Source organism: Emys orbicularis, chromosome 10 (genome assembly GCF_028017835.1).
Source record: "Emys orbicularis isolate rEmyOrb1 chromosome 10, rEmyOrb1.hap1, whole genome shotgun sequence".
NCBI classification, from domain to species: domain Eukaryota; kingdom Metazoa; phylum Chordata; order Testudines; family Emydidae; genus Emys; species Emys orbicularis.
The window spans coordinates 31665661-31690945 of NC_088692.1; the positions used below are offsets into that span (position 1 = coordinate 31665661).

Below are 25285 nucleotides of genomic sequence, written 5' to 3' on the forward strand. Positions count from 1 at the left end.
GGGACTTGTCCTTGGTGCGCAGTGTTCTCTAATGAAGAGCTAAATTAGACTTCGCTGCCCGAAGGCAGAGTGCAGCAACATGCTAAAAGAAGCGCGATGCTGGATATTAACAACGCTGGAATCCCCAGGCAGGCTGGCTGCGAGGCTGCACCGTGGAAATGCCCAGATGGGAGGGGGGCAGAGGGAGCCTGAGTTTGCTGAGATCGCAGAGGAGAGATTTATCCCAGAGAACCCCAGGGCCTCTTCCCACCTGGATCAGAGGGGTCGGAGTGATGGGGACAACCCTGTCTCCCAGGGGTGAGTCCGCATGGCCTATCGGGCCCCTCTAGTAGGGCAGAGGAAGGGACGCAGGACAAGGCAGCCCCGACCAGCAAGCAGACCAGCTCCTCGGCTCACTATTGTCGCTGTAACTGAATTGCAGATCAGAGCCAGCAAGGCCTGAAAGCGCAAGTACAAATGCATGTCCTCAGGCCCGGCCCAATGGCAGCACCTCATCTGGCAGCTTTGTCCCACAGCCACAGTGGGATCAGCCAGGAGGAGCCCAGCACCAAAGGAATTCACAGCCTGGCTTTCCCTCCACTGCTCCAGTGAAGCCCTCCATCAGGGTCGGGCTCTAGCAGGCATGTGCCCTGGCTTGCCCCCTCTCTTGCAGAGGTGGAGCAGAGCTGGCATCCTGCCTCCAGTTGCGCACCCTATGGAATGCGTTGGTACAGCTGGGAAGTGGATGAATATTCACAGCACCAGGCTCTGAGGATTCCACAGTTTATTAACCTGCCTCCTTGCTGCCAGCAGCCCCTATCTCCGTCACGCAGCTCAATGGCAGGTATTGAGGGGTGAAGTTATTGAGGGGTCTCAGGGTGGAGGATCACACTGGGGAAGGAAGCTCCAAAGAGCCAGGAGCTCAAACTCATGCAGCCATCGCAATGAAACTACATCTCAAATACCTGTCCACCCCACTCCCATGGACATGGCTCACCCACGCAACAGCTAGTCATATACCCTTCACCTCCTATGCCCCAGCTGTGCACATCTGCAGGCCAGGCCAGAGCTTACAATTCACTTGAGACACTAGTAGGGAGAGCAATTTGTTTCTGGCCCAGGAGACAGGTGGAGAGACAGATATTGGCTTAGTGCAGTGGTACCACCCTGGATGCAGGGAGGCAGGGTGTGCTGTGACCGGGTACCATCCTGGTTAGAGAGGGGCAGGGGGTGCTGTGCCTGGGTACCACCCTGGTTATAGGGGGCAGGGGGCACTGTGCCCAGGTACCACCTTAGATGCAGGGGGCAGCGGGTGCTGTGCCTGGGTATCACCCTGGTTATAGGGGGCAGGGGGCACTGTGCCCGAGTACTGCCATGGATGAAGGGGTCAGGGGGTGCTGTGCCCGGGCCGGGTACTGCCCTGGAGGCAGTGGCAGGGGGCGCTGTGCCTGGGCCAGGTACCGCCTTGGAGGCAGGGGGGTGGGGGGCGCTGTGCCCAGGCCGGGTACTGCCCTGGAGGCAGAGGGGTGGGGGGCGCTTTGCCCGGGCCGGGTACCGCCCTGGAGGCAGGGGGGCGGGGGGCGCTGTGCTGGGTACTGCCCTGGAGGCAGTGGCGGGGGGCGCTGTGCCCGGGCCGGGTACCACCCTGGAGGCAGGGGCGGGGGGCGCTGTGCCCAGGCCGGGTACCGCCCCGGAGGCAGAGGGGTGGGGGGCGCTGTGCCCAGGCCGGGTACCGCCCTGGAGGCAGAGGGGTGGGGGGCGCAGTGCCCGGGTACTGCCCTGGATGAAGGGGTCAGGGGGCACTGTGCCCGGGCCGGGTACCGCCCTGGAGGCAGGGGGGTGGGGGGCACTGTGCCCGGGCCGGGTACCGCCCTGGAGGCAGGGGGGTGGGGGGCACTGTGCCCGGGCCGGGTACCGCCCTGGAGGCAGGGGGGTGGGGGGCGCTGTGCCCCGGCCGGGTACCGCCCTGGAGGCAGGGGTGGGGGGCGCTGTGCCCGGGCCGAGTACCGCCCTGGAGGCAGGGGGGTGGGGGGCGCTGTGCCCGGGCCGAGTACCGCCCTGGAGGCAGGGGGGTGGGGGGCGCTGTGCCCCGGCCGGGTACTGCCCTGGACGCGGGAGGAGCTGCCCAGAGCATCCCGGTGACCGCCCGGCGTTTGCTGCGTCCCCGCCGCGCACCCCGCCCCGTGCGCTCCCCGGCGGCCGGGTTGCAGGTGTCTCGCCAGCGCCAGAGGCTGCAGCGTCGCTCCCGGCTCCGGTGGGCTCGGCGCTCCGCGGCTGCCCCGCCTCCCCCCACTGGGCTGCCATTGGCTCCCGGCCCCACGTCTCCCCCAGCCCCTCTCGCTGGCACCCGCCCCCGGAGCCCGGCTGTGCGGAGTGGAGCGGCGCTCGGTCTCCGATCGCTCCGCAGCAGCGCGGGGCTGGCTGGCTGACTCGGCGGCTGCAGCCCGGCATCCCTCCCTGCCATCGCTCCCGGCGCCCTGGGAGGCGAGCAGCAAACCCGCCCCCCGCCGCCTCCTGCCTCCGATGAGCCCCGCAGCCGGCCGCCCCTGCAGCCAGCCAGCCCCGGCGGGTATATGGATAGGAGCTCCTTGCTGCAGCTCATCCAGGAGCAGGTGAGTGCTGGTTTCCAAGGCAGCGGCTGCTGCGCCTCTCCCGCTCGGATCGGGGGGTGCCAGCCCAGCTGTGGCATGCAGCCTGGGGAGGGGGGTAACTTTCCGTGAGGGGTGGGGATGGAACAGGGGCTCTCTGCAGGCTGCCACCCTGGCTCTGTGCCCATCCCCTTGGTATCTCCCTGGTGGGTTCTCCCCACGCCCTGTCGTTAGCTCGTGGCTTGGCACCAGCCGTTCCATGGCATCGCACAGACCAGGCCACGTGCACCTCTGGGTCTGTCTCCCCCTCATGGTGGCATCCAGGCGGGGAGCCCTGGTGTCCCCAGCCAGCACCGTCTCCGTCACGCCTCTGAAATAGAGCGGATGCGCTCGTGAGCGTGGAGGCTGTGCCTGCTGGCACCGAGGGGGCGGCTTACACTAGTGAGAGCCAAACATCCCCCCCCACAGCTCCGTCAGAGGCACTTTGAAGCTGGCCTGCCGTGACCCTGCTATTCCAGCTCCGGGGGCACCTCCGGAACCACCAGCTGCCAAGGGTGTTGGATCAGGGCACCTGCTCGAACAGTGGAGGGGCAAATATACGCTGTAGCCAGCAGCCTCAGAGGCCATGCAGCTCCTTTCCCTTCTGACCTCCTCATTCATCCCAGCCCAGAGCTCTCTAGCTCAGCGCTGCGAGGCTAAGGACCTGCTCCGGTGAGGTGCTGAGGAGCCGCAGCAGCTGCCCTCAGACTGGGCAAAGAGTGGGTGAGGGGTGTCCAGCACCTGGAAACACTGGGCCCTAACTACAGGATCGGGCCCTAGTGCATTAACACATGATGGCACTGAGCCCTGTGACCTGACCGCAGGATCGGGCCCTAGTGCATTAACACATGGTGGCACTGAGCCCTGTGACCTGACCGCAGGATCGGGCCCTAATGCGTTAACACTGTGTTGCATTGAGCCCTGTGACCTGACCGCAGGATTGGGCCCTAATGCGTTAACACTGTGTTGCATTGAGCCCTGTGACCTGACCGCAGGATCGGGCCCTAATGCGTTAACACTGTGTTGCATTGAGCCTTCTGCTCTGATTGCAGGATTGGCTCCTAATGCATTAACCCTTGGTGGTACTGAGTGCTCTGTTCTGACTGATTCCTGGCTGGAACCCCTTCATCTGCTCTGGCAGCCAAATTCAGTCTCTTTAGCCAGGCCCCCGCGCCGCCAGGGATTCTGATGTGGGGGAGCTTGGTCGTTAATTTTGGTTAGGATTTAGACTCCAAGTTCCTGTTTCAATAATTATCCCTCTAACTCACTGCATGACCTTGGGCAAGTCCCACAACCTCATTGGAGGGGGGAGCTGGGTTACCAGGCATCTCACTGGCAATTGGATGTGGGATCTGAGCTGAACCTCCAGGAGTTGAGTGGTACAAATGTGTCTAAACATCTCTGTAAGGAAAGGGCTGCCATGAGGGAGAGAGCCGGGGCCTGTTACACTCCTGGGGGCAGTAATGCCACTCAGCCTAGAGCAGTGGTTCTCAACCCGCAGCCCATGGGCCACTTGTGGCCCAATCAGCACATAGCTGTAGCCCAGGTGACCTCAGGGCCATCCAGGTAGTATATATATTGTGTGGATGCGGCCCACACAACACATAAATAGCTGCATATGCAGCCCACAATGGTAAATAGGCTGAGAACCACTGGCCTAGATGATCGGCCAAAGGTTAGAGAGCATCTTAGGGGAGGACATTGGCTTCAGATCCTGCCACCTCCATGTCCAACATTTCTCAGCAGCTAGAGGTTGAATAAACTTCCCAGCCCTAGTGCCCTGTGGGAGCTGTGGTGCTGCAGCCTTAAGCGCAGGCGGCATGAGCATCGGTGGTGACAGTTTGATCTGGGAGGGTGCAGGCCACGGGTGCTGGAATGTGGCTGGAGATGGGGTCTCTGCAGGCCACTGAGGGGGGAATGACTCTGCTGCTGCTGCTGCTTTGGTCTGTTATGGGCTGGCCAATTTGCACTGAAATGCATGAGGAAAGAGAGAATCTGGGTAAGTGTGTGTTTGCACGTGTGTATGTACTTGTGCATGCATGGTATGCTTGCATCTCTGTGTGTAGTGTGCAAGCATGGAGCAAGTGTACATGCTCATATGTGGGTATGTGTGTGGTTCTAAGTGTGCACTGTGTGTATGATATGCTTAGGTGCGTATTCAGGTGGGTGGGTGTGCTTTCACATGGGGTATGTGCCTGTGTGGACTATGTGCCTGCATGTGTGTGTGTGAGGGTGCAGGCATTCATATTTATTGTGTGTATCATGTGTGTACAGGTATACATATGTGTGAGGCACATGTGCAGGTGTATATTGTGCATCTTCATGTGTACATGTGGGTGGGCATGCATGGACATGAGATGTGGAGGTATGGTCTGTGTGCATCTCCGTGTGTACGTGTGTGGGCATGCCTGTACACGAGATGTGGAGGTAGGGTACATGTGCATCGCCGTGTGTACGTGTATGGGCATGTGTGTACACGAGATGTGGAGGTGTAGTATGTGTGCATTTCCGTGTGTACGTGTACCTATGCAGAACAAGTGTGTGATCCTAAGTGTGGACATAGTGTGTATATCTGCATGTAGATGGGTGTGCATTCACATGGGGCGTGCATGCATGTGCTTGCATCTGGCATGTGCAGTGTGTATGTGTGCATGCAGACGGGTGTTTTGTGTGCTTGGGTCTGCATTTGTGTGTGGTGTGCATGGGCGAGGGCATGTGGGTTTGCTGAGTGGTGCTAGGGGGCAGCGATGGCAATGGTATTGGCCACAGGAAGAGCAAGTGAATAGCTATTGAATCTAGTGAGCTAAATGGAGGCCCTGCTGTCATACCCAGGGAGAGGGGACAAGTGGCTGCCAGGGGGAAGTGGATCATTAACTAGAGGGCAAACTCAGTCGTACTGGAATGTACCCTAGGGATTATTATTCCTGGTATATGTATTACAGTCATACCTAGAGGCCACAAGTGTGATCGGAGGCCCTGTGCTCTAGGCGCTGTACATACAATAGTAAGAGACAGGTGCTAGAGCTTACAACCTAGAAAGACAAAGAAGGGGAGGGACAGGGAGGCACTGAGTGGTGAAGTGACGTGGGCAGGGCCACCCAGCCAGTCTGTGGCTGAGCTGGGAATAGAGCCCAAGTTTCCTGAGTCGCAGTCCAGCACCGTAGCTATTTATCCACTAGCCGACGCTTGGATGTGGCTGCTTATGCTGGGGGGTTGCCTACCTGAGACGCTGTTCGGTGAACATGGGTGTCACGGCTTCCTTGCTAGGCCCAGTGTGCAGTGAACTGGGGGCTCCAAGGAGAAAGTAAAAGTGGAATTGGCACCCGACTTGGGGTTTATTGTGTGTGTGGGGAGGAGGGGGAGAGACCAATCTCCTACACTGCCTCCACACCACCCCTCTGACTGCTTCCTGGAGCACTGCCCCACCCCTCCTACAGCAGAGCCGTCCTAGGCACACCAGGCTCTGGAACTGTAGCCCAACGCACATGGCCAGCCACATGAAGGATCAGGCGCAAGCGCTGTGGAGAGGCAGTAACCCCTAGAATAGCGGTTCTCAAACTTTTTTTTTCCACGGACCACTTTGAAAATTGCTGAGGGTCTCGGTGGGCCACTTAATGATCTTTCCAAATGTTGTTTGTACCATCAGCTAACTATTGTAAAGCGCTTTGGCTAAAAGTGCTATATAAAAAAACTTAATAATAATTAACATATTTTGTTCTACAAATAAAAGCACACAACTCATATTTTTATATCAGTAATCTTACCTTTCTAATGCGATGGATGTGCCCTCTCTCCCCCGCCGCGGCAGCCCCCGAGCTGGGGCTGGGAAGGAGGGGGGGGGGGGTCTCTGCCTCTCTCTCCAACCGTGGCAGCCGCAGCCCTGGAGCTGGGGAAAGTCATCTCTTTCTCTGGCCACTGCAGTCCTGCACGTCCCAAATTCCCCCCACCCCCTCTTCTCACCCCACTGCCCCCTCCCACCTACCCCCTATTCCCCCCAAGGCCACCACCTCACTTTACATGTGCGTCTTCTCCAAGGTCCAGGCACCTAATTAGTGAAGCCGAGCCTGCGCGGCTCCACTAATTAGGTGGGTGGCCCTTTGTTCTGTCGTGTGCGGCCACCCAGGCATGCAGCTTAGAGGGAACTATCCGCGGACCACCTGAATGGAGCTCGCGGACCACAGTTTGAGAACCTCTGCCCTAGAGAGCTCTGCTTGTAACTTGCTTTCCTTGTCTAGAGCAAGGTCTAGGTGCTGTGATCTACACAGCCTCGAAAGGGTTAATTTGGCCATATGCTGCATCTCCCCTCCTTGTAATCCCCCTTCTCATGCTCTTGTGGGGGGGCCAGCCCCACTCTCCCAAAGGAAGACGTGCCCTTCCCCTACCCTGGATTGGGCCCTCTCTGCGGCTGCTGCGCCCTCCAGGCTGAGATGCGAAGTCTCCACTAGATCTGTCAGTAGCCCCAGGGAGCAGTAGATTCTTTGGGATGGAGAGGCTACAGTCTCCCTCAGCTCAAACCAGAATAGCGCGTGTGTCCGTGTCCCACAGCGTTCTCCGTCCTGCCCATTCCACAAGGACATTGCCAGGGAGCTCTGTGTTTTGCATTTCGTTCCCTGGAGAATAAGATGACAGAGACAATATTATTTGCAGAATAATTCTGTTTTACTGGCTTTGCCTCCCAGGGGCAGAACCCAGCCTCTGTCATGCCCTCGGCAGGGACTTAAACACACTGACTTTTCTTCTTGTCCTTCCAAAATGGTTTTTTAAGACTAGCCCTTCCCCCACATTATTCAAAGTGCTTTTCAAGGAGGAAATTGGATACAAACCTTCCTGGTAAATCCAGCATGACTGTGGCTTTGCTCTGGGTGAGTGTGAGGACGTGACACTTTTGGAAGAGCTGAACGTGGTGCTATGGGAATTCGATAGGGGTCTGTTCACCTGAGCTGGTGTGAGTCTGGCTCCCTGTTTGGAAGTGGGAGCAGGAGAGGGGAGTGTGAGGGAAAGGGTGGGAAGTGCAAAGGAGAACTTGAAAGAGGCCCACTAGTCAGCCCATCAGAATCACCAGCTGGCAGATCCCTCCATTTGCACACCGAAGGGGCATTGCATCTCAAAGAGTTTGGAGCTGAGAGGAGGGTGCAGATGTGGACACATTGAAATGGAATGGGCCACAGGGCATGGATCACTTGGTAACTGCCCTGTTCTGTTCATTCCCTCTGGGGCACCTGGCATTGGCCACTGTCGGAAGACAGGATCATCCTGGGCTAGATGGACCTTTGGTCTGACCCAGTGTGGCCTTTCTTGTGTTCTTAAACTGCATGGGAAGCTCAGAAGAAGTTGGGAGCAACGTTGGGCTTCGTGTCCTGATTCAGGTTCAAGGTCTTCAGAGTTGATCCGTTGCTCATACTGCAGCTGGAATTCTTGGGACTTGAGGTGTGAATCTGGGAAGTTTCTGGAAGGACTCAGCGTTCGGACACCTTGGTTCTGAACTCTGTAACCACAACTGATTATTGATTCCAGCCGTGCTCTCCCAGTAAATGTAGGGCAGGTTGAAGGGGTAGCCTACTGGGGGGACATTGTCCTTTGTAGAGCTAAAAGAACATCCTAACCCCCCTTCCCCAAGCCTTTTGAAGGCCTGTGAGTTTGGCTCCTTGTCCGGGGCCCCCGTATTTTATGCCCTGCTTCTGCTTTCCGGAAGTTGACCTGCAAAGAATCCGGGGGCTTGTTGGTGAAGGAGTAAGAGGCAGGAGTGTCATAAACAAGGGTGCTAGGGTTAGAGGTTCCTGCACATGCTGACTTACCTCTCTTTGTCCTTCCAGAGCTCCAACTGCCTGAGCCCCGCGCACGTTAGTGAGTGTGCCCAGTGAGACAGGGCAGCATTACCCCATTTTATAGACTGTGATCAAGTCACCCCATAACCTTCTTTCCTGCCGTTAGGAGAGCCCACTCTCCCATCTTAGGAGCTGTGCAGGAGGGATGGAGTGGAAGGGTTTTGTGGTCTGCACTGAGTCTCAGGAGCTCTTGGTTCATGTCCTAGACTTCCTTGGCTGCACACACATGAGAGAGTGAGAGAGACAGAGCAGCTGGGCTGAGGGATTCCAAGGTTAGTAAAACCCATCGTTGAAATCCTTTGCTTTAAAAATCTCCCTCCATGACTGTGCCAGGCATTGTAGCAGAATGCGGGCTGTGGGGCAGAGCCCAACCACTCCACTCCCCACAAGTTGACAGCAACTCCAGTGCCAGCCTCTCCTAGAAGAAGTGACCTTAGGGAATAGTGAAAGAGTCTTAGTGTAGGGGAGTTCCCATCTACTCCAGCCCCAGTGCCATCTTCCCAATGCTTGGAGCTGACACCCTTCGTCTCTGACTCTGGTTTCTTTTGCAGCTTGATCCAGACAACACCGGTTTCATTGGCGTAGAGACCTTCGCCAGCCTGGTGCACAGCCATGAGCTGCCCCTGGATCCTGCCAAGCTGGAGATGCTGGTGGCTCTGGCCCAGAGCAACGATGAAGGGCAGATCTGCTATCAGGAGCTGGTAGACCTGGTCAGTAACGTGAGTACTAGTAACAGCCCCGAGGCGCTGCGCAAGCCCCACAGAGCTGCGTGCTGCTGGGGAATGCTTTGCCCAGGAAACACTGCAGCTGAAACAACCCACCTGGCAGTTCCAATCCCACAGCACCCAAGAGGGCAGGCTCAGGATGGCAACTGAAGGACAGATGGGCATCACTCATGTGCATGGACCTGCCACTCAAACGCAGGAGTTTTAGGGAGGGGAAGTGCAAAACCCAGCCCTCCGTTTAGTTCAGTGTTAGAGACCATGGGACAAATTCATCCCTGGTGTAAGCAATCCCAGCTCCTGCTGATGTCAGCGCCCTCTGCCCCTGCTTACGCCAGGCTTGAACGTGGCCCTGAGACTCAAAGGGGTGGCTCCCAGGCAGTAACCACTCTCCCAGAGCGCCCGCTGCACAGAAAGGAATGAAGCCCATTCGGTGGGATCCCTCAGGCCGGCCCAGTGCCCATTGTGGGCAGCTGGGCTAGGGGTGCTGGAGAAGGAACTCCAAGTCTGTACTCCCTGCTGGCTGTTGGCTGGCCTGTGTTAAATGAGTTGGGGAGGTCTCAGCTCAACTCCTGGGGGACAAGAGGCTGTTCCACACAAACCAGCATTGCCGAGCAGGGAGGCCCAGCGTGGCACGGGCCACAGAAGCAGAGCCGCTCCCTCCCTGAGCTGAGACGTGGTGGAGGTGGTTTGTGTTGCTGACTGCTGTTCTCGGGAGGCCTCCCCAGGGCTGGCCACGTGGTGTCAGCACTGGGCGAGGGGAAAGGACAGTTGTGAGCAAAAGGAGGGGAAATCATGTGACTCCCCCATAGAGAGCCACCCTTATCACTGACTGCTCCTACAGATCCTTCTCCAGGGTGAAGGCGGGACGGCTCACAGCTAGGGGCTCCCGCTCAGCCAGGGCTGCTGCCCCATTCTGTTCTAGCAGCTGCAGCTGGGGAGGTAGGGCTTTGTCTGGAGGGGGCGCTCTGACCTAAGTTGCTGGTTCAGGACCCATGTGAGACGCTCCAAGGGGGAAGCAATCAGGGAGGTGGAAAATAAAAAATATTTTCCCCCTTTATTGCTGAGCTCTTGACTAAGCAGGTGGCACCACTGGCTATGCAGAAAGAAATCCTTAATTCTCCATAGATTATTCCTGATTGCCTTGGCCGAGTGAGGAAACGATCCGGCAAGAGAGAGACATTCGCATGCTGTCCCTGTCCCCGCTGTATGCTCAGAATCCCAAACCCGCCCCGGCCCCGGCAAAAGCCCTTCCTCCCCCTCTCCTCAGCTGAGGATGGAGAACGCCTGGGTGCTTTGATGATTGCAGGAACTGGAAGGAATGGGACAGGGAATCCCTGCCCTGGGCTGACCCCTGCTGGCAGAGGCTGGGAGTGGAGTAGTTGGGCGGGCTGCGTACCTCACGGTCTCTCTCTGCAGATTAGCAGTAAACGTTCCAGTAGCTTCAAACGAGCCATTGCCAATGGGCAGAGGGCACTGCCCCGGGATGTGCTGCTGGACGAGACTGGCCTGGGCTTCTACAAGCGCTTTGTCCGCTACGTGGCCTATGAGATCCTGCCCTGCGAGATGGACCGGCGCTGGTACTTCTATCAGCACCGCACCTGCCCTCCGCCCATTTTCATGGCAGCCGTCACTCTGACCCAGGTACACTGACTGCTCCTGGGGACCGCGCTGTCCTGCCCTTGTATCCGCCGTGGGAGAGGGGGTCGTCCTACCAGCCAGTCACTGGGGGGGAGAGGGAGGCTCCTTGGCACCTGCATGTGATCCGACGAAACAGTCCATACTGGGCATCTTCCTGGGGGATGCTGAGCTCCAAAGCCAGGGCAGGAGGAGGATGTCACAGAGTCACCCAGCCTGGCAGCAGGCGGGGGTATCACAGGCTCAGCTCGGCCTAGGGGAATTCCTTCTGGTTATAACTGACAACTAGCCCCTTTCCTTCTGCAGATCATCGTGTTCCTCTGCTACGGGGCCCGGCTGAACCGGTGGGTCCTGCAGACCTACCACCCAGAGTACATGAAGAGCCCACTGGTGTACCACCCGGGGCACCGAGCCCGGGCCTGGAGATTCTTCACCTACATGTTCATGCACGTTGGGTAAGGACATACCACTCCCCATGCCCCCTGGGGGTAGGCAGCTCAGCTGGTGTGGTGAGACTGCATTCCTGTCTTAGTGCAGCAGGTGGGGTGGTGGGGACTGTCACTGAGGCAGGGTAGGGCAGCCCAGGGCTGGATGAACTTGGGATATGAATTCTATCTCCTCCCTGGAGATCACAGAGCCTGCAGATTGTGGCTGAGGTAGAGGTATGGGCGACAGCTCGCCCTGCTTGCTCTGAACTGCGGACTAGAACCCTTTATTTATCTCCCGGGGCACTGGATGGCTCATGGGAACCGGTCACCTCTAGGCTGTCTGCTTGTCTCCAGCCCAGATCAGGAGTGGCTGAAAGGTATTTCCACCCGATGGGCCTTCTGTTGGCCTGTGTGGAGTGAGGTGGTGGGTCTCAGTGCGTTCCTAGGGCACAACAGCCCCCAGTGCCACACTGGCAGGGGTGGCTCTATGTATTTTGCCGCCCCAAGCACGGCAGTCAGGCGGCTTTCGGCGGCATGCCTGTGGGAGGTCTGCTGGTAACGCGGATTCGGCGGCATGCCTGAGGGAGGTCCGCTGGTCCCGCGCCTTCGGTGTACCTGGCACCAAATTGCCACCGAAGCCGCGGGACCGGCGGACCTCCCGCAGGCATGCTGCCGAAGGCAGCCTGACTGCCGCCCTCACAGCGACCGGCACGCCGCTCCCCGTGGCTTGCCACCCCAGGCACGTGCTTGCTGCGCTGGTGCCTGGAGCTGCCCCTGCACACTGGCAGTGTCAGAAGAGAGGCCAAGGGCTGAGTGGGCTTTGAGGCTGGCCTATCATCTCCCCTGTAGGTGTGGTCCGTCCAGGTCAGGGCTCAGGCACCGCTGAGGGTCTGTTTACACTGTCTACACGGCAGCTGGGGAGACGCTCGTGCTAGCTCTGCTTGAGTAGGACACTAAAAATAGCACGGTGGACATTGTGGTACAGGCGGCAGTCTGGGCTGGCCACCCAACCCCCTGGGCTCACGCTGGAGCCTCCCCCATGCCACAACACCCGCGCTGTTAGAGGCCTCGCTCAAGCGGAGTTAGCACCTGTCTGTCTCTACCCCCGCTGGGAGGGAGGCAGGCTCCCAGCTGCAGTGTAGACATCCCCTAAGAGGGCACTGGGGAGGGGGGCGGGGTACCTTGTATTGCAGCTACTAGCGCGGTGCCCTGCTTTGTGGGTAATAAAGGACATCAGACTCCAGGAGGGGTTTTTGAGCTGGATGAATAGTGAGACAGTTACATTCTGGGGACTAGAATTTAGCCTCAATTGGGTTTACAGCCCTTCTTTGTTATTAATTATGATCATTATTATTACTCTTTGTATGATCGTAGCATCTAGAACCCCCTTGTCACAGGACCCCATGGTGCTAGGCGCTGCACAGACAGAACAAAAAGTCAGTCAGCTTGCAATCTAAGTAGAAGACAAGGTACGCCAGACAGATATGGACAGAGAAATGGGGGCGGAACAGTGAGACAAAACTAGTTCACCATGGTAGGCAGTGATCTCAGTCCACCTGCAGCCCAACCATTGTCCAGTTTTTTGTAGGCCTCATGCCAAGGGAGAGTTGGAAGGAGGGGTTCAAAGGAGGACAATGACGTGGCTTTGCACCTGTGCACAGGGAGCTTCTCCCAAGTGCGAGGGGAGAAAGCACAAAAGTGCTCGTTTGAAAATGTAACACGTGGGCGATGGAGGCTGGGTTCTTGGGCCAAGCGGGGGTGGGAGTCGACCTTTTGATGCAGAATGAGAGAGGACAGGTCGGGTGGGGCTAGGACATGAAGGATCTAGAAAGTGAAGACAAGAAACATATGTTGGAGGCGATAGAGAAGGGGGATCCAGTGGAGGGACGCAGAGGGAGGGGTGGAAGGGTCAAAGCAATGGGCTGGGAGAATGATCTGATTTGCTGTTTGCCCCCAGACGGGCAGTTTGGTTTGGTCGAATTTCACTGAAAGGAAATTTGGGCCAGTGGCCAAGACTTGACTCAACACATTTGTCTTGCATGATGAAGTGACATTCCTTATGGGCAGAGGCAGATAATAAAGGGGAGGTCATCCAATCAGGAAGCAAAAGCAATACCAGGTGACTTCAGTGACCAAAGAGCGAGGAAGGATACAGTTGTGGATAAGACTTGGAGTCAGAAGACCTGGGTTCTAGTCCTGGCTCTACTATTTTCTCAGTGTGTGACCTTGGGGCAAATTGCTCAGTGTGTCTCTCTGTGCCTCAATTTCCCCACCTGTAAAAGAGGGCGCATCACAGTTGTGAGGCTTAATTCATTAACACTTGTAAGCACATCAGCTGGGATGGAAACGAGCCCCACTGAAAAGCCTATACATACACAGAGTTTTAACGTCAAATGGTTGCTGGGACAGTGGGTGAGCAGCCCACCATCCGAAATTCATTTGCCCACAACGCTGATCAAACCATATTGAAGAGGGTCAGATTTGTGGAGCAGACAGTTCCCCCACAGGAGAAAGGGCTGAAATCACTGGTGGCCCAGCATTACTGACAGTCCAGGCCCTTCCACCTCTACCAACCCTTCCCTGGTACTATAGCAGCCCAGCCTGCTCCCCACCTCCAAGCTGCCAGGATTTGTGAAAGAAAAGCTGTGCCCTGGCAGCTAAATCCTGGCACCAAGAGCGAATCCCAGTGGTGCTCACTTCCCAGTCTGTCGTCTGGGAAATCGCTGCGATGTCATAAATTCAGCCTTACGATGGCGCTGCGGGAAGCAGGATAAGGGGGCTCTGGTGGGGCGGGAAACACCTTGTAAATTCGTGAGGAATTTGCACGCTGGCCAAGCAGTGTCACGAGAGATGAGAGGTGGAAGGTGATGGGGTAGGGCTGGAAAGCTTCTCCGCAGGACTGAAGTTCCTCTTGAGCTACTTGGAGGTGCTCTCTTGTGCCTGGCTCCCCCTTGTGCCTGCCCAGAATCGGGGCACGTCGAGCGTGAGCTCAGGTGCATTACCCATTTTTAAATGTATTTCATGCCAAAGTTGCTGGGTTTCTCTTCCTTTTCCCTCTTCTCCATCTGTGTCAGGGCACAAGCATTCACCTCACATGCCTGGGGAACGAAGCAAGTGACCAGTGGCTCAGACTAGGCCGGACCCCATGGCCCCTCCCCATGCATCTTGTATGAGAACGGCTCCAGACCCACACACGCACTGGTGCTCAAAGGCAGAATAAGGGGGAAGAGGGATCACACAAAGGGGCCATCGGCCAGCAATGGCCACGAATAGCAGCAGCAAAGCAGGCTGTTCAGTTACGCGGCTCCGTGTCTCAGCGCAGGAGAGACATGGCTTCGCCTCCTTCCCAAGCTAGTGTCTGAGGGGAACGATAGCCATCTCCAGCCCCCATAGACGCTCTCAGCGCAGAGGCCACAGGTTTGTGGGACTCACCAGCGCGGTAACAGCACAGAATGTCAATTAGGGACGATACAAATAATTATCATAGAAAGGAACGACAAAGGTCTGATCACGGGAGCGCAGCCCGTTCCCCCGATTGGTGGGATTAGCTGCAGTTGACACTTACCATGGCCTCTTGATTGGTGGGATTAACCACAGACCACCCTCTGATTGGAGGCAGTTTGGTGAAATATTGCCCATTTGGCACTGGGGCGGTGTTGCTTTGAAATAGATCCCCGATGCCAATGTCAATGGGACCCTTGAGGCTGCCTGGCATTTCAGGGCTCGGCCAGGACTCATTGCTGTGTACCCAGGGCATTCCCAGGAATAGGCCCCATGGCAGGAGGCTGCAGCCGGGTCTTCCTATCCCAGACCTTCCACCCTCGGCCCCCGGAGGTCTCAGCTCAGTGGGTGAATGTGGCCACTGGCTCCAAGTGAAAACAAATTCATCTGGAAGTGGTGTTTACACAAGCAGCAACGCTGCAATGGGATGGGCTGGCTCAGGGGACGGGTCCTGGAAGAGGGAGCTTTTTGGTCTCCGTTTTCAATCCTGCCCAGGTTAGGTGGGCTCAGGTCAGTGCCCTCCTGGGTGGATATCCACAGGTGTGGCTGGGAGCAGCCATCAGAGCGAGGCTGGCAGGAGAGGGGTCTGGGCTACACAAGGGAGCATGGGAGGCAGGAGGTTCTATTTGCGACTAGCCTAGTCTGTGCCCTGGGGCAAGTCACTGCCCCTCTATGTTTCGGCTCCTGCTCAGTAAAACGGGTGCTGGAAGGACTCATTGGTGTGTATAAAGTGCTGAGAGACGAGGTGCTGCAGATGTGCAGAGCTGGGCCATGAAGAGCAGCCTTCCCTCCCCCCCGCACGGAGGCCCTCCCTGCTCAGGGATGGGCACACTGGCTGGGCTGGGGAGGAGGCTCTTGAGAGGCAGTGGGTATCCACCTCCCACTGAAGCCAGTGGGAATTTAAGGTGCTCACCAGCATCTCCCAGGGTTGGGCCTAGTTGCTCTGTGCTGAGGCCAGCACGGGATCCTAAAGCCCTCAGAAGGGAAGGGTTGGGCCAGAGTCTCAGTTTGCATTGTTATTCCTAGAAACTCCCTGATCCATCCTGGGCCCTGGGTTTAACCCGCTGCCTTCCTGCACAGGGCACTGTGTACGGTCCCACCCCTGCCCTGTGTGCGCAGCTGGCCGGAGCCCTCAGCTTGCCTGGTCCGTACCGAGTTGCTGCTGGATGAACGTGTTTCCTTGTCTCTCTGTCTAGGCTGGAACAGCTGGGATTCAATGCCCTCCTTCAGCTGATGATTGGGGTCCCCCTGGAGATGGTCCATGGCATCTTACGCATCAGCTTCCTCTACCTGGCGGGAGTGCTGGCAGGTGGGTGGGGAGCGCCTGGCTGGAGGCTGCCTCCTGCAGGTATTCCCTTCCCCTGCACTGGCAGCGAAGGCTCATTCCAGACCCACTCCCACTGCCAGCCCGGTTGTTAGCTTCCCCCTATTCCCACAGTGACTGATCCCCCTACAACCGAGTCCTCAGCTGTCCTCTGGGCCCCTCCTGAGACGGCTGGAAAGGCCCAGGCGTGTGCCGACGCTGTGGCAGTCAGCCTGAGAGCTCACAGCTGTCTTCTCCTGCCAGCTTCTTTTCTTCTTCCCTCCTCTCTTGGCCTGTCCTTTCCTTTCCTTTCCTTCTCTCTTCCCTTCCCTTCCCTTCCCATGTTCTCTCCTGCCTTCCCCTCTTCCCCCTGGCAGTGCAGGCCACTCCTGGGCTCTCCCCACACCCACCCGCTAAGCTGTCAGAGATCTGCATTTCCATCTCCATTATTCCCAGAAGGCGGGTCAGCGCCTCCAGCTGAAATCAATAAAGAATTAGAGCTGCTCGTGATACATTACCCGTCCTTAGGTCAGGCGGGGCCCCACTGAAATGGCTGAGGACAGCAGGGCTGGGGGAAAGATTGCCCTTCATGGGCAATTTCCAGGAGAGCCGGGCTTTGTCGGGCTTGCAGAGATGGCAACCCAGATCTCTGCTGAGCTTCGGTTGGTTACTGACCTGCTCCCAGAGGTCCCCTTCCTACGGATCCATTCACTTCTCCTGTAAACTGGATCTGGGTTCCACAGACACAGATAGTGATTGCAGTGGGTTGGCTCCTTTAACAGGGGTTCAGAGCCCCTCCTGTGGGTCTTGATATTGTCCCTGTGATATCTGGAGTGCATGGGGAGAATGGAGCCTCATACTGTAACCCTGCTGCGGGGGAACCCAGCTGCAGCCAGCCCTGGGACACTGAGGAAGGGCTATCATCCCATCTCATCTGCCCAGGACAGCCATGTAGTAAAGTGGCTGTGTGCGTGCTACCACTGCCCTCTATTGGATGGAAGGGGAACTTCTAGCTGTGCATCACATGCCCCACAGCGAATGAAGATTCTCCTCTAGCTCGGATGATGCTACCCTGGGAAGTACATGCAGGAGGGTCCCCTCTTTTTGGGTTTTATATTCAGCTGGTGGAAATTGTCCATGTCCTTGTAAGCCAAGTCCACTCTGCAGCTGCAGAAGAGGTGGCAGGAGCATTGCCAACTCCCCTAGTCTGCCCAGCCTGACCTGGAGGGACCTAAGGCTGGAGGGAAGGCCAGTCTCCACTGCACATTCAGTGCAAGGCCCCTCTGCTGCCAAAAATGGGAGCAAATCAGGGCCAGGCATGATGGGTTTGTGCCCCCCGGGAGCAGCTGTGAGACTCCAAAGTAGCTGTCACATGACTCTGACTTTCACTCATGGCTGAGTTGGGTTTGAACCAGTGACCTAGAGTTGAGGGGCTCAGTGTCCCCGTGCCAGCCTCTTGCACTAGCTTCGTTTCAACCAGTGGGATTTGTGTGGTCGTGAGGTGGGAACTAGCTGGCATCGGGGTGGAGAGTGGAATCTCCAGCCACCCCGTCATCCTCATTTCAGGGACCTCTGTTTCTCTTGCAGTCCCACACCATGGTTTCTGCCGTGGCCTATCCTGCATCCATGGAAACTGGGGGAGCCCTGGGGGAAGTATCGGAACCAGACTTTTTCCCCACTCCACTGTTGCTACCCCCTAGCACCTTGGGCTGTGATCTCATTAGATGACTTCATGGAAGGGAAAGCCCACGCAGGGATGCAGGAAGTGGTGGTGGTGGCTCCGACTGCCTGAGTCAGTACCAGATCAATGCTGCAGAGGGGATTGTGCTGCTGGAGAGTCTTTTGGGTGAAATCTAAAAGGGAGGCCCTGACCCTTGGGAGGCAGTAATGATCCCGTGGCACTTTGCACAAGAGTAGAGGGATCAGGGGGATTTTAACTCTGGTAATTGCATTCCTTCTGCCTTACTCCCTGTGCAGTTCCTCTTGGTTACCTGACTCTTCCTCACGTCCTGCCCTAAATAGTTGCCCAGTGTCACAGTGCTCTGTTAAACAGCTGCTGAGCACCTCCCCAGAGCTGATCGCACCGTGGAGCCAGGTGGGGAAGTGACTCTTGTAAATAGTTTGCACCTCAGCTGGTGACATTTGTAAAGGGCTTTGGGATCCTCCCGGCTGCAAGGAGCTATGTAAGTGTAAGACCATTATCACTAACGGGGCTGGGTCTTTAAAGCACCATGCACACCCATGGCACTGTATGAACAGTAACGACAAAGACTGTTCTCAGTGTTGGAGGTTACCTGGGTTCATTTGATTCTGTTTCCTTTTTCACAATGTCCTGCTGCACGGCTGGTCTCCAAGGGTGGTGCTACGCCCTGGGCTGTGACACTGGGCATTTTCAAACGCAGCGTGACTGGAAATCTCCGTGCACCAGCAAGGCTGCCTCCAAGCTATAACGCTTTTATATGCTGCCGACTGCACTGAGAGCTGTTTGCAAAGCCCTTGGGCGATTAGCACAGCAGCCGAAATTACTCCTCTGTGGCTGTTGTTGGAATGAGATTGGGATTAGAAATCAGGGTTACTAATTCCCATCAAATCGCCTCCTCTGCTCCCTGAAACTGCTGCCTCAGCAGAGGACTGTCTGGGACTGAGGACAGCTAAAATCAACCCTTCCTGCTCTCCAGAGTCATGGTGCCATGGAAGTGGCATCAGATGGAGAGCGAAGTGGGGCCCAGCCCGATTCCCCAGAACTGATGCCCAGATACCATGGTGATGGGCATTCCCCGGTTCCCTATCATCATTCATTGGGAGCAGCATGAGGAGCACTGTCTGATTTCCCCAAAGCCATGGTGGCGTAGCTGGGAGAGGCAGCACACCGTGCAGTGTGGGGCACGGCTCCATTCCCCAGACACCTCTTCCCTGGGTGATGGGCAGCTCTTGTCTCCCACCTGGCAGGATGCAGACCCAGATCCTGCTGTTGTCAAGCCCAGTGGCCTTAGATCAAATTGCTCTGGGGAGTCAGCTCCAGCACAGCTGTCCAGGGCAGCAGAGGGTGGGGTGTGCAGGGAGCTGTGTCCATCCTCTACTCTGAACCTCCACTCCTTCCAGAGCGGCACAAAAAGCCAGGAAGAGCCCTGTGGGGCTGTCGCCCACTAGCCATCCTAATGGGCCAAGTCCACCGCTGGTGTAACCCCATTGGTTTCAGGGATCAAGCCGGGATGAATTCAGTCCAATGTGTGTTTGTGCACTGCATGTATTTTGAGGTGTCAAATCACCTGGGTGTACCTTGACTTTAGCAAAGCTTTTTATATGGTCTCCCATAATATTCTTGCCAGCAAGTTAAAGAAGTATGGATTGGATGAATGGACTATAAGGTGGATAGAAAGCTGGCTAGATCATCGGGCTCATTGGGTAGTGATCAACAGCTCGATGTCTAGTTGGCAGCCCGTGTCAAGCGAAGTACCCCAGGGGTTGGTCCTGGAGCCGGTTTTGTTCAATATCTTTATTAATGATCTGGACGATGGGATAGATTGCACCCTCAGCAAGTTCACGGATGACACTAAGTTGGGGGGAGAGGTAGATACGCTGGAGCATAGGGATAGGGTCCAGAGTGACCTAGATAAATTGGAGGATTGGGCCAAAAGAAATCTGATGAGGTTCAACAAGGACAAGTGCAGAGTCCTGCACTTAGGACGGAAGAATCCCATGCACTGCCGGCTGGGGACCGGCTGGCTAAGCAGCAGTTCTGCAGAAAAGAACCTGGGGATTACAGTGGATGAGAAGCTGGATATGAGTCAGCAGTATGCCCTTGTTGCCAAGAAGGCTAATGGCATATTGGGCTGCATTAGTAGGAGCATTGCCAGCAGATTGAAGGAAGTGATTATTCCCCTCTACTCGGCACTGGTGAGGCCACATCTGGAGTATTGCGTCCAGTTTTGGGCCCCCCACTACAGAAAGGATGTTGACAAACTGGAGAGAGTCCAGCGGAGGGCAACGAAAATGATTAGGGGGCTGGGACACATGGCTTACGAGGAGAGGTTGAGGGGACTGGGCTTATTTAGTCTGCAGAAGAGAAGAGTGAGGGGGGATTTGATAGCAGCCTTCAACTATCTGAAGGGTGGTTCCGAAGAGGATGGAGCTCAGCTGTTCTCAGTGGTGGCAGATGACAGAACAAGGTGCAACAGTCTCAGGTTGTAGTGGGGGAAGTCTAGGTTGGATATTAGGAAAAACTATTTCACTAGGAGGGTGGTGAAACACTGGAATGGGTTACATAGGGAGGTGGTGGAATCTCCATCCTTAGAGGTTTTTAAGGTCAGGCTTGACAAAGCCCTGGCTGGGATGATTTAGTTGGGGATTGGTCCTGCTTTGAGCAGGGGGTTGGACTAGATGACCTCCTGAGGTCTCTTCCAACCCTAATCTTCTATGATTTTACCGGTGTAAAGTCCAGTCACCTGTCTCTAGTATGCGGAGTGTGTCGATTGTAGGTGGGGTGTGTGTGTTGTCTTATCCAGTGTGTATATATGGCATGCGTAAGGTGTGGCACGTGTGCTGCGAGGTGTGAGCTCCTGGGGTGTGGTTGGGGCCCATGGGGTGCGTGTGGAGTGTGTCCAGGGGGTGAGTGTGTGTGGGCTCTGGGGGTGGGTGCTGTGTTTTCTGGGTGTGGTGTGTGTGTGTGTGTGTGTGTGTGTGTGTGTGTGCTGGCTGTGCCAAGAGTTACCATGCTGTGCTGGGGCTGTGGGTGTGGGAGATAGGTGGAGCGTGTGTAACTGAGTTTGTCATGCGGGCAGATGGAGAGGAAAAGCCCGAGCATGGAAACCTCCCATTCAAATTGGATCCTGAGCGAGTGAACGAGTGATGCCCCAGAGCACCTGTTTGCCCTTTCCCCCCCTCCTTCCCAGGAGAGGGGTCTAGTCCTGCCCAGGTGATCCTCTCTCCCCCACTCTGTAACCCCCTTTCCTCTCTTGTCCGCAGGCTCCCTGACTGTCTCCATCACAGACATGAGGGCCCCTCTGGTCGGAGGCTCGGGGGGTGTCTATGCCCTCTGCTCCGCTCACCTGGCCAACGTTGTCATGGTAGGTATCCTGGTTCTGTAGCCAGGCCACCCCTGGGGAAGGACAGACTGGGAGGTGGCTGATGTGCTTCTCCTCACCGGCACTGGAGATCTGGTGTCCCTTAGGGTCAGAGGACAGCAGAGAGGACGTCCCTTGGCCAGGAGCCCCCAGTGAGATGAGGCTAAAGAGGATTTGACCAGGCACCGGGGAGAGCAGCATGGCGGGTCAGGGGTGTGTCTGGGCCTGCAGAGTCACTGTCAGTCACCCTTCTGCTCACGTTCCAACAAACAGCTTTGGTCCATGTCTTTTGATACATAACCAGCTGGGGGACTAGCACTGCAGGAGGGATCGGTTCATTCCTGATCCCCTGTCCAGCACCAGCTGGGGGCACTGCATTGGCATGGGGGGCAATGCTGAGTGGGAGAGGTCTGATAGGTACATGGAGAAGCCTTTGCCTCTGTCATTACCAAGCTCTGGTAAGCTCAGTGTGGGGTAGGCCTCCCCCAGGCTGTCCTATCTCTGTGCTTACGCCCATTGGTGGGCCCAGCACAGGCCCCCTGCTTTCCAGGTCCTGTAAGCCGGCTCTGACCACCATGTCTTGTTCCATGGGATGCGGCTGTAGGCAGGCAGTGGGCTCCCTACGCACACGGAGCGCCACTCACTCCTGCTGCCATTTCGAATGGTGAGCAACAGGCCGGCCGGCTGCCCTCAGGTCCATCCCCACTTTGAAATGGTCCAAAGGGGATCCCAGGCCACAGCTCTTGTGCCGCCGTAACTTGGGGTCTCTGTCCGCAGAACTGGGCGGGGATGCGTTGCCCATACAAGCTGCTCCGGATGGTCCTGGCTCTGGTGTGCAGTAAGTACGTGTCGGATGCAGTCAGGCAGCAGAGAGCAGGGCCTGTGGGAGCCTAGCTGGGTGAGGCTGCTGGCGGCACTGTGGTGTCTTGAGATTTTAAGGGCAGAAGGGACCAATCTGATCACCTAGTCCAGTCGCCAGTATCATGCAAGCCAGAGAACCTCACCCAATAGGGTTGCCAACTTTCTAATCCCACAAAACTGAACAATTTGCCCCGCCCCTTATCAAAGGCCCTGACCCCACTCACTCCATTCCCCCTCCCGCCATTGCTTGCTCTCCCCCACCTTCACTCACTTTCACTGGGCTGGGGTAGGGGCTTGGGGTGTAGGAGGGGGTGAGGGCTCTGGCTGGTGGTGTGGGCTCCAGGGTGAGGCCAGAAATGAGGGGTTCAAGGTGCAAGAGGGGGCTCTGGGTTGAGGCAGGGAGTTGGGGTGCTGGCTCTGGCTGGGGGTGCAGGCTATGGGGTGGGGCCAGGGATGAGGGGTTTGGGGTGCAGGAGGGGGCTCAGGGCTGGGGCAGGGGCTTGGGTTGCAGGAGGGGGTGTGGGATGCAGGCTCCAGGAGGGGGCTCAAGGCTGGGTCAGGGGTATGGGCTCTTGGATGGTGTTAGGGTGCGGGAGGGAGTGCAGGGCTGGGGTAGGTGGTTGGGGTGCAGGAGGGGGATTGGGGCACAGGCTCCAGCTGATCGGTGCTTACCTCCGGCAGCTCCCAGTCGATGGCACAGTGGGGCTAAGGCAGGCTCCCTGCCTGCCCTGTCTCTGCGCAGCTCCTGGAAGTGGCAGCATGTCCCTGTGGCCCCTAGGTGGAGGGGCCAGAGGGCTCTGCACGCTGCTCACGCCCACAAACGCTGCCCCCACAGCTCCCATTGCCTGCGGTTCCCGGGAGCCACACGGAGCTAGGGACATGCTGGCCAGGGCCGGCTTTAGGCCGATTCAGCCAATTTGGCTGAATCGGGCCCCGCGCCTAAGAGGGTCCCACAGCTGTCCACCCCGCCCCCGCCCCCAGCTCACTTCCCCATCCTCCCCTCCCCTGAACACTCCGTCCCCCTGCTCCTCCCCCTCCCCTGATTCCTGCGAATCAAATGTTCGCGGGAAGTCTGAAAAGAAGCAGGGGCAGGCGGGCAGCAGCAGGTAAGCTGGGGCGGGGGGGCGCGAGGAGGGCTCCGGGGAGGCGCGGTGTAGCCCAGTCCGGCCCCGGCTAAGCACCCCTAGCCCCGGCCCCAGCGGCTCTGGCTCCAGCCCAGCTTGGGCCCCGGGGCACCGGCCGCAGCTCCGGCCCGGCCCCAGCCGAGCACCCCCGGCCCAGGCCCGAGCGGCTCTGGCTCTGGCCCGGCCCCGGCCGAGCGGCTCTGGCTCCGGCCCGGCTCAGACCCCGGGACGCCGGCTTGGCCCTGGCCGAGCGGCTCTGGCTCCGGCCCGGTTTGGGCCCCGGGGCACCGGCCCCGGTTCCGGCCGAGTGCGCCGGCCCAGCCCCGTGGCGCCGGCCTGGCCCCGGCGCCGGCCGAGCACCCCCGGCCCTGGCCCGAGCGCCTCCAGCCCCGGCCCGAGCGCCTCCGGCCCCGGCCCGGCTCGGGCCCCGGGGCACTGGCCCCGGTTCCGGCCGAGCGCGCCAGCCCGGCCCCGCGGCTCCAGCCCGGCCCCGGCGCCGGCTGAGCACCCCCGGCCCCGGCCCGAGCAGCTCCGGCCCCGGCCGAGTGGCTCTGGCTCGGGCCCGGCTCGGGCCCCAGAGCACCATCCCGGCCCCGGCCGAGCGGCTCTGGCTCAGGCCCCGGGGCACCGTCCCCGGCTGAGCGCGCCGGCCCGGCCTCGGCCCCGGACGAGCGACTCCAGCCCGGCCCTGGCCGAGCGGTGCCGGCTGAGCACCAGCCCGGCCCCGGCCCCAGCGGCTCCGGCCCGGACCCAAACCCCGCGACCCCGGCCCGAGCGCGGCCCGAGCGCGGCCCGATTGCCGCCGGCAAGCCCCGCCCCCAGGAATCAGGCCCCGCTCTTGCTAAGGCCGGCCCTGATGCTGGCTGCATCCTGGAGTTGCCTGGAGCCAGGGCAGGCAGGGAGCCTGCCTTAGCCCCACTGCGTCGCCGACCAGACTTTTAGCGGCCCAGTCAGTGGTGCTGACCGGAGCCGCCAGGATCCCTTTTCAACCGGGCGTTCTGGTCAAAACTGGACGCCTGGCAACCCTACCACCCAGGGATTCCTGCCCTGGGGGGAATTATCTTCCTTATTCTATAAGCGACTACTCCCAAGCGCAGTACGTTGTGATTGAGCTAGCTCTCGCCCTCTTCCGTGCCAGGACCCCATGTTACCCTCTTCCCATGTGCCAAAAGGAGGGCAGGTGGTTGTTACCCCCATAGACCTCTGTGACCCCCACTAAGGGGTGGGGTGAGTTAGAGCATTTCTTTTAGAGAGGCATCTGGGCTCAGTGTAGGGACTCGCAGGGATGGAGAGCCCACCACTTCCCATGGCTTGTCACCCCCACTGATACACAGATGCTGATGGTAAGGAATTGCACAGCCTTCCACCAGGAACCCCCAGCCTGCGTCTGGGAGAAGGGAGGCCTGGCACAGTGGGCAGGATTGCTGGGGATCAGCAGGGTCTGACGGGATAGACTTGCAGGGGAGGTGACTGGGGCGTGAGAAGGGGAGACTCTCTAGGGCAGTGGTGGCTCTTAGCCAATAGCCTCCTCAGCAGAGTTGTGGCGAATATTCTCACTCTTTGTCCTCCCTCTTGCAGTGAGCTCTGAGGTGGGCCGTGCCGTTTGGCTCCGTTTCTCTCCGCCCCTGGCAGCCTCTGGCCCCCAGCCCAGCTTCATGGCCCATCTGGCAGGCGCCATCGTGGGCATCAGCATGGGGCTGACCATCCTGCGCAGCTATGAGGAGAACCTGCAGGACCAGTGTGTCTGGTGGGTGGTGCTGCTCTCCTACGCCACCTTCCTCGTCTTCGCTGTCTTCTGGAACATATTCGCTTATGACCTGTTGGGGACACAGATCCCTCCTCCACCGTAGCATCCCCCCCCGCCCCGGGCCCTCAACACCCACCCTGAAAGTGCCAAAACCCAGACGATGCGAGTGCCAACCTCCCGGCTGGAGCCCTGCCACACACTTTTTCAATCGGTGTGTTATTTCGGCCGGATGCCGGACTGGATCTTCCTCGGCCCCTGCCTGAGGCTGGGAGGCAAGAGACGCGTGACACAGAAACAAGGAAAACTGCTCGCCTGCAAATCCCAAAACAGCCCCCCTTCCGAGCTCGGCCGGAAAGCAATTCTGCCCTGGTGCGTTGGAGTGAATGAGTGTGCTCCCCGGGCAAGGGTGGGCGGGAGTGAACCGGCAGACCTGCCCCCCTGTGCCAGGCTGAGTATGCCAATGCTCC

At 58.2% G+C, this 25285-nt stretch overlaps 1 protein-coding gene across 4 annotated transcripts; it reads left to right on the forward strand.

Annotated features, from left to right (window-relative positions):
• The first annotated feature begins 2552 nt into the window (after positions 1-2552).
• Positions 2553-24921, forward strand: RHBDL1 (rhomboid like 1). 4 transcript variants are annotated; one of them, XM_065412538.1, is made up of 9 exons: positions 2553-2591; positions 4688-4690; positions 8983-9141; positions 10573-10797; positions 11098-11246; positions 15917-16029; positions 20989-21089; positions 21864-21924; positions 24650-24921. In XM_065412538.1, exons 1-9 carry the CDS (start codon positions 2553-2555, stop codon positions 24919-24921), a joined length of 1122 nt encoding a protein of 373 aa, XP_065268610.1. The 4 variants fall into 4 exon arrangements, with proteins under 4 accessions (XP_065268610.1, XP_065268612.1, XP_065268609.1 ...); XM_065412540.1 differs by lacking the exon at positions 10573-10797; XM_065412537.1 differs by lacking the exon at positions 4688-4690 and having other exon boundaries at positions 8983-9150.
• Positions 24922-25285: the final 364 nt, after the last annotated feature.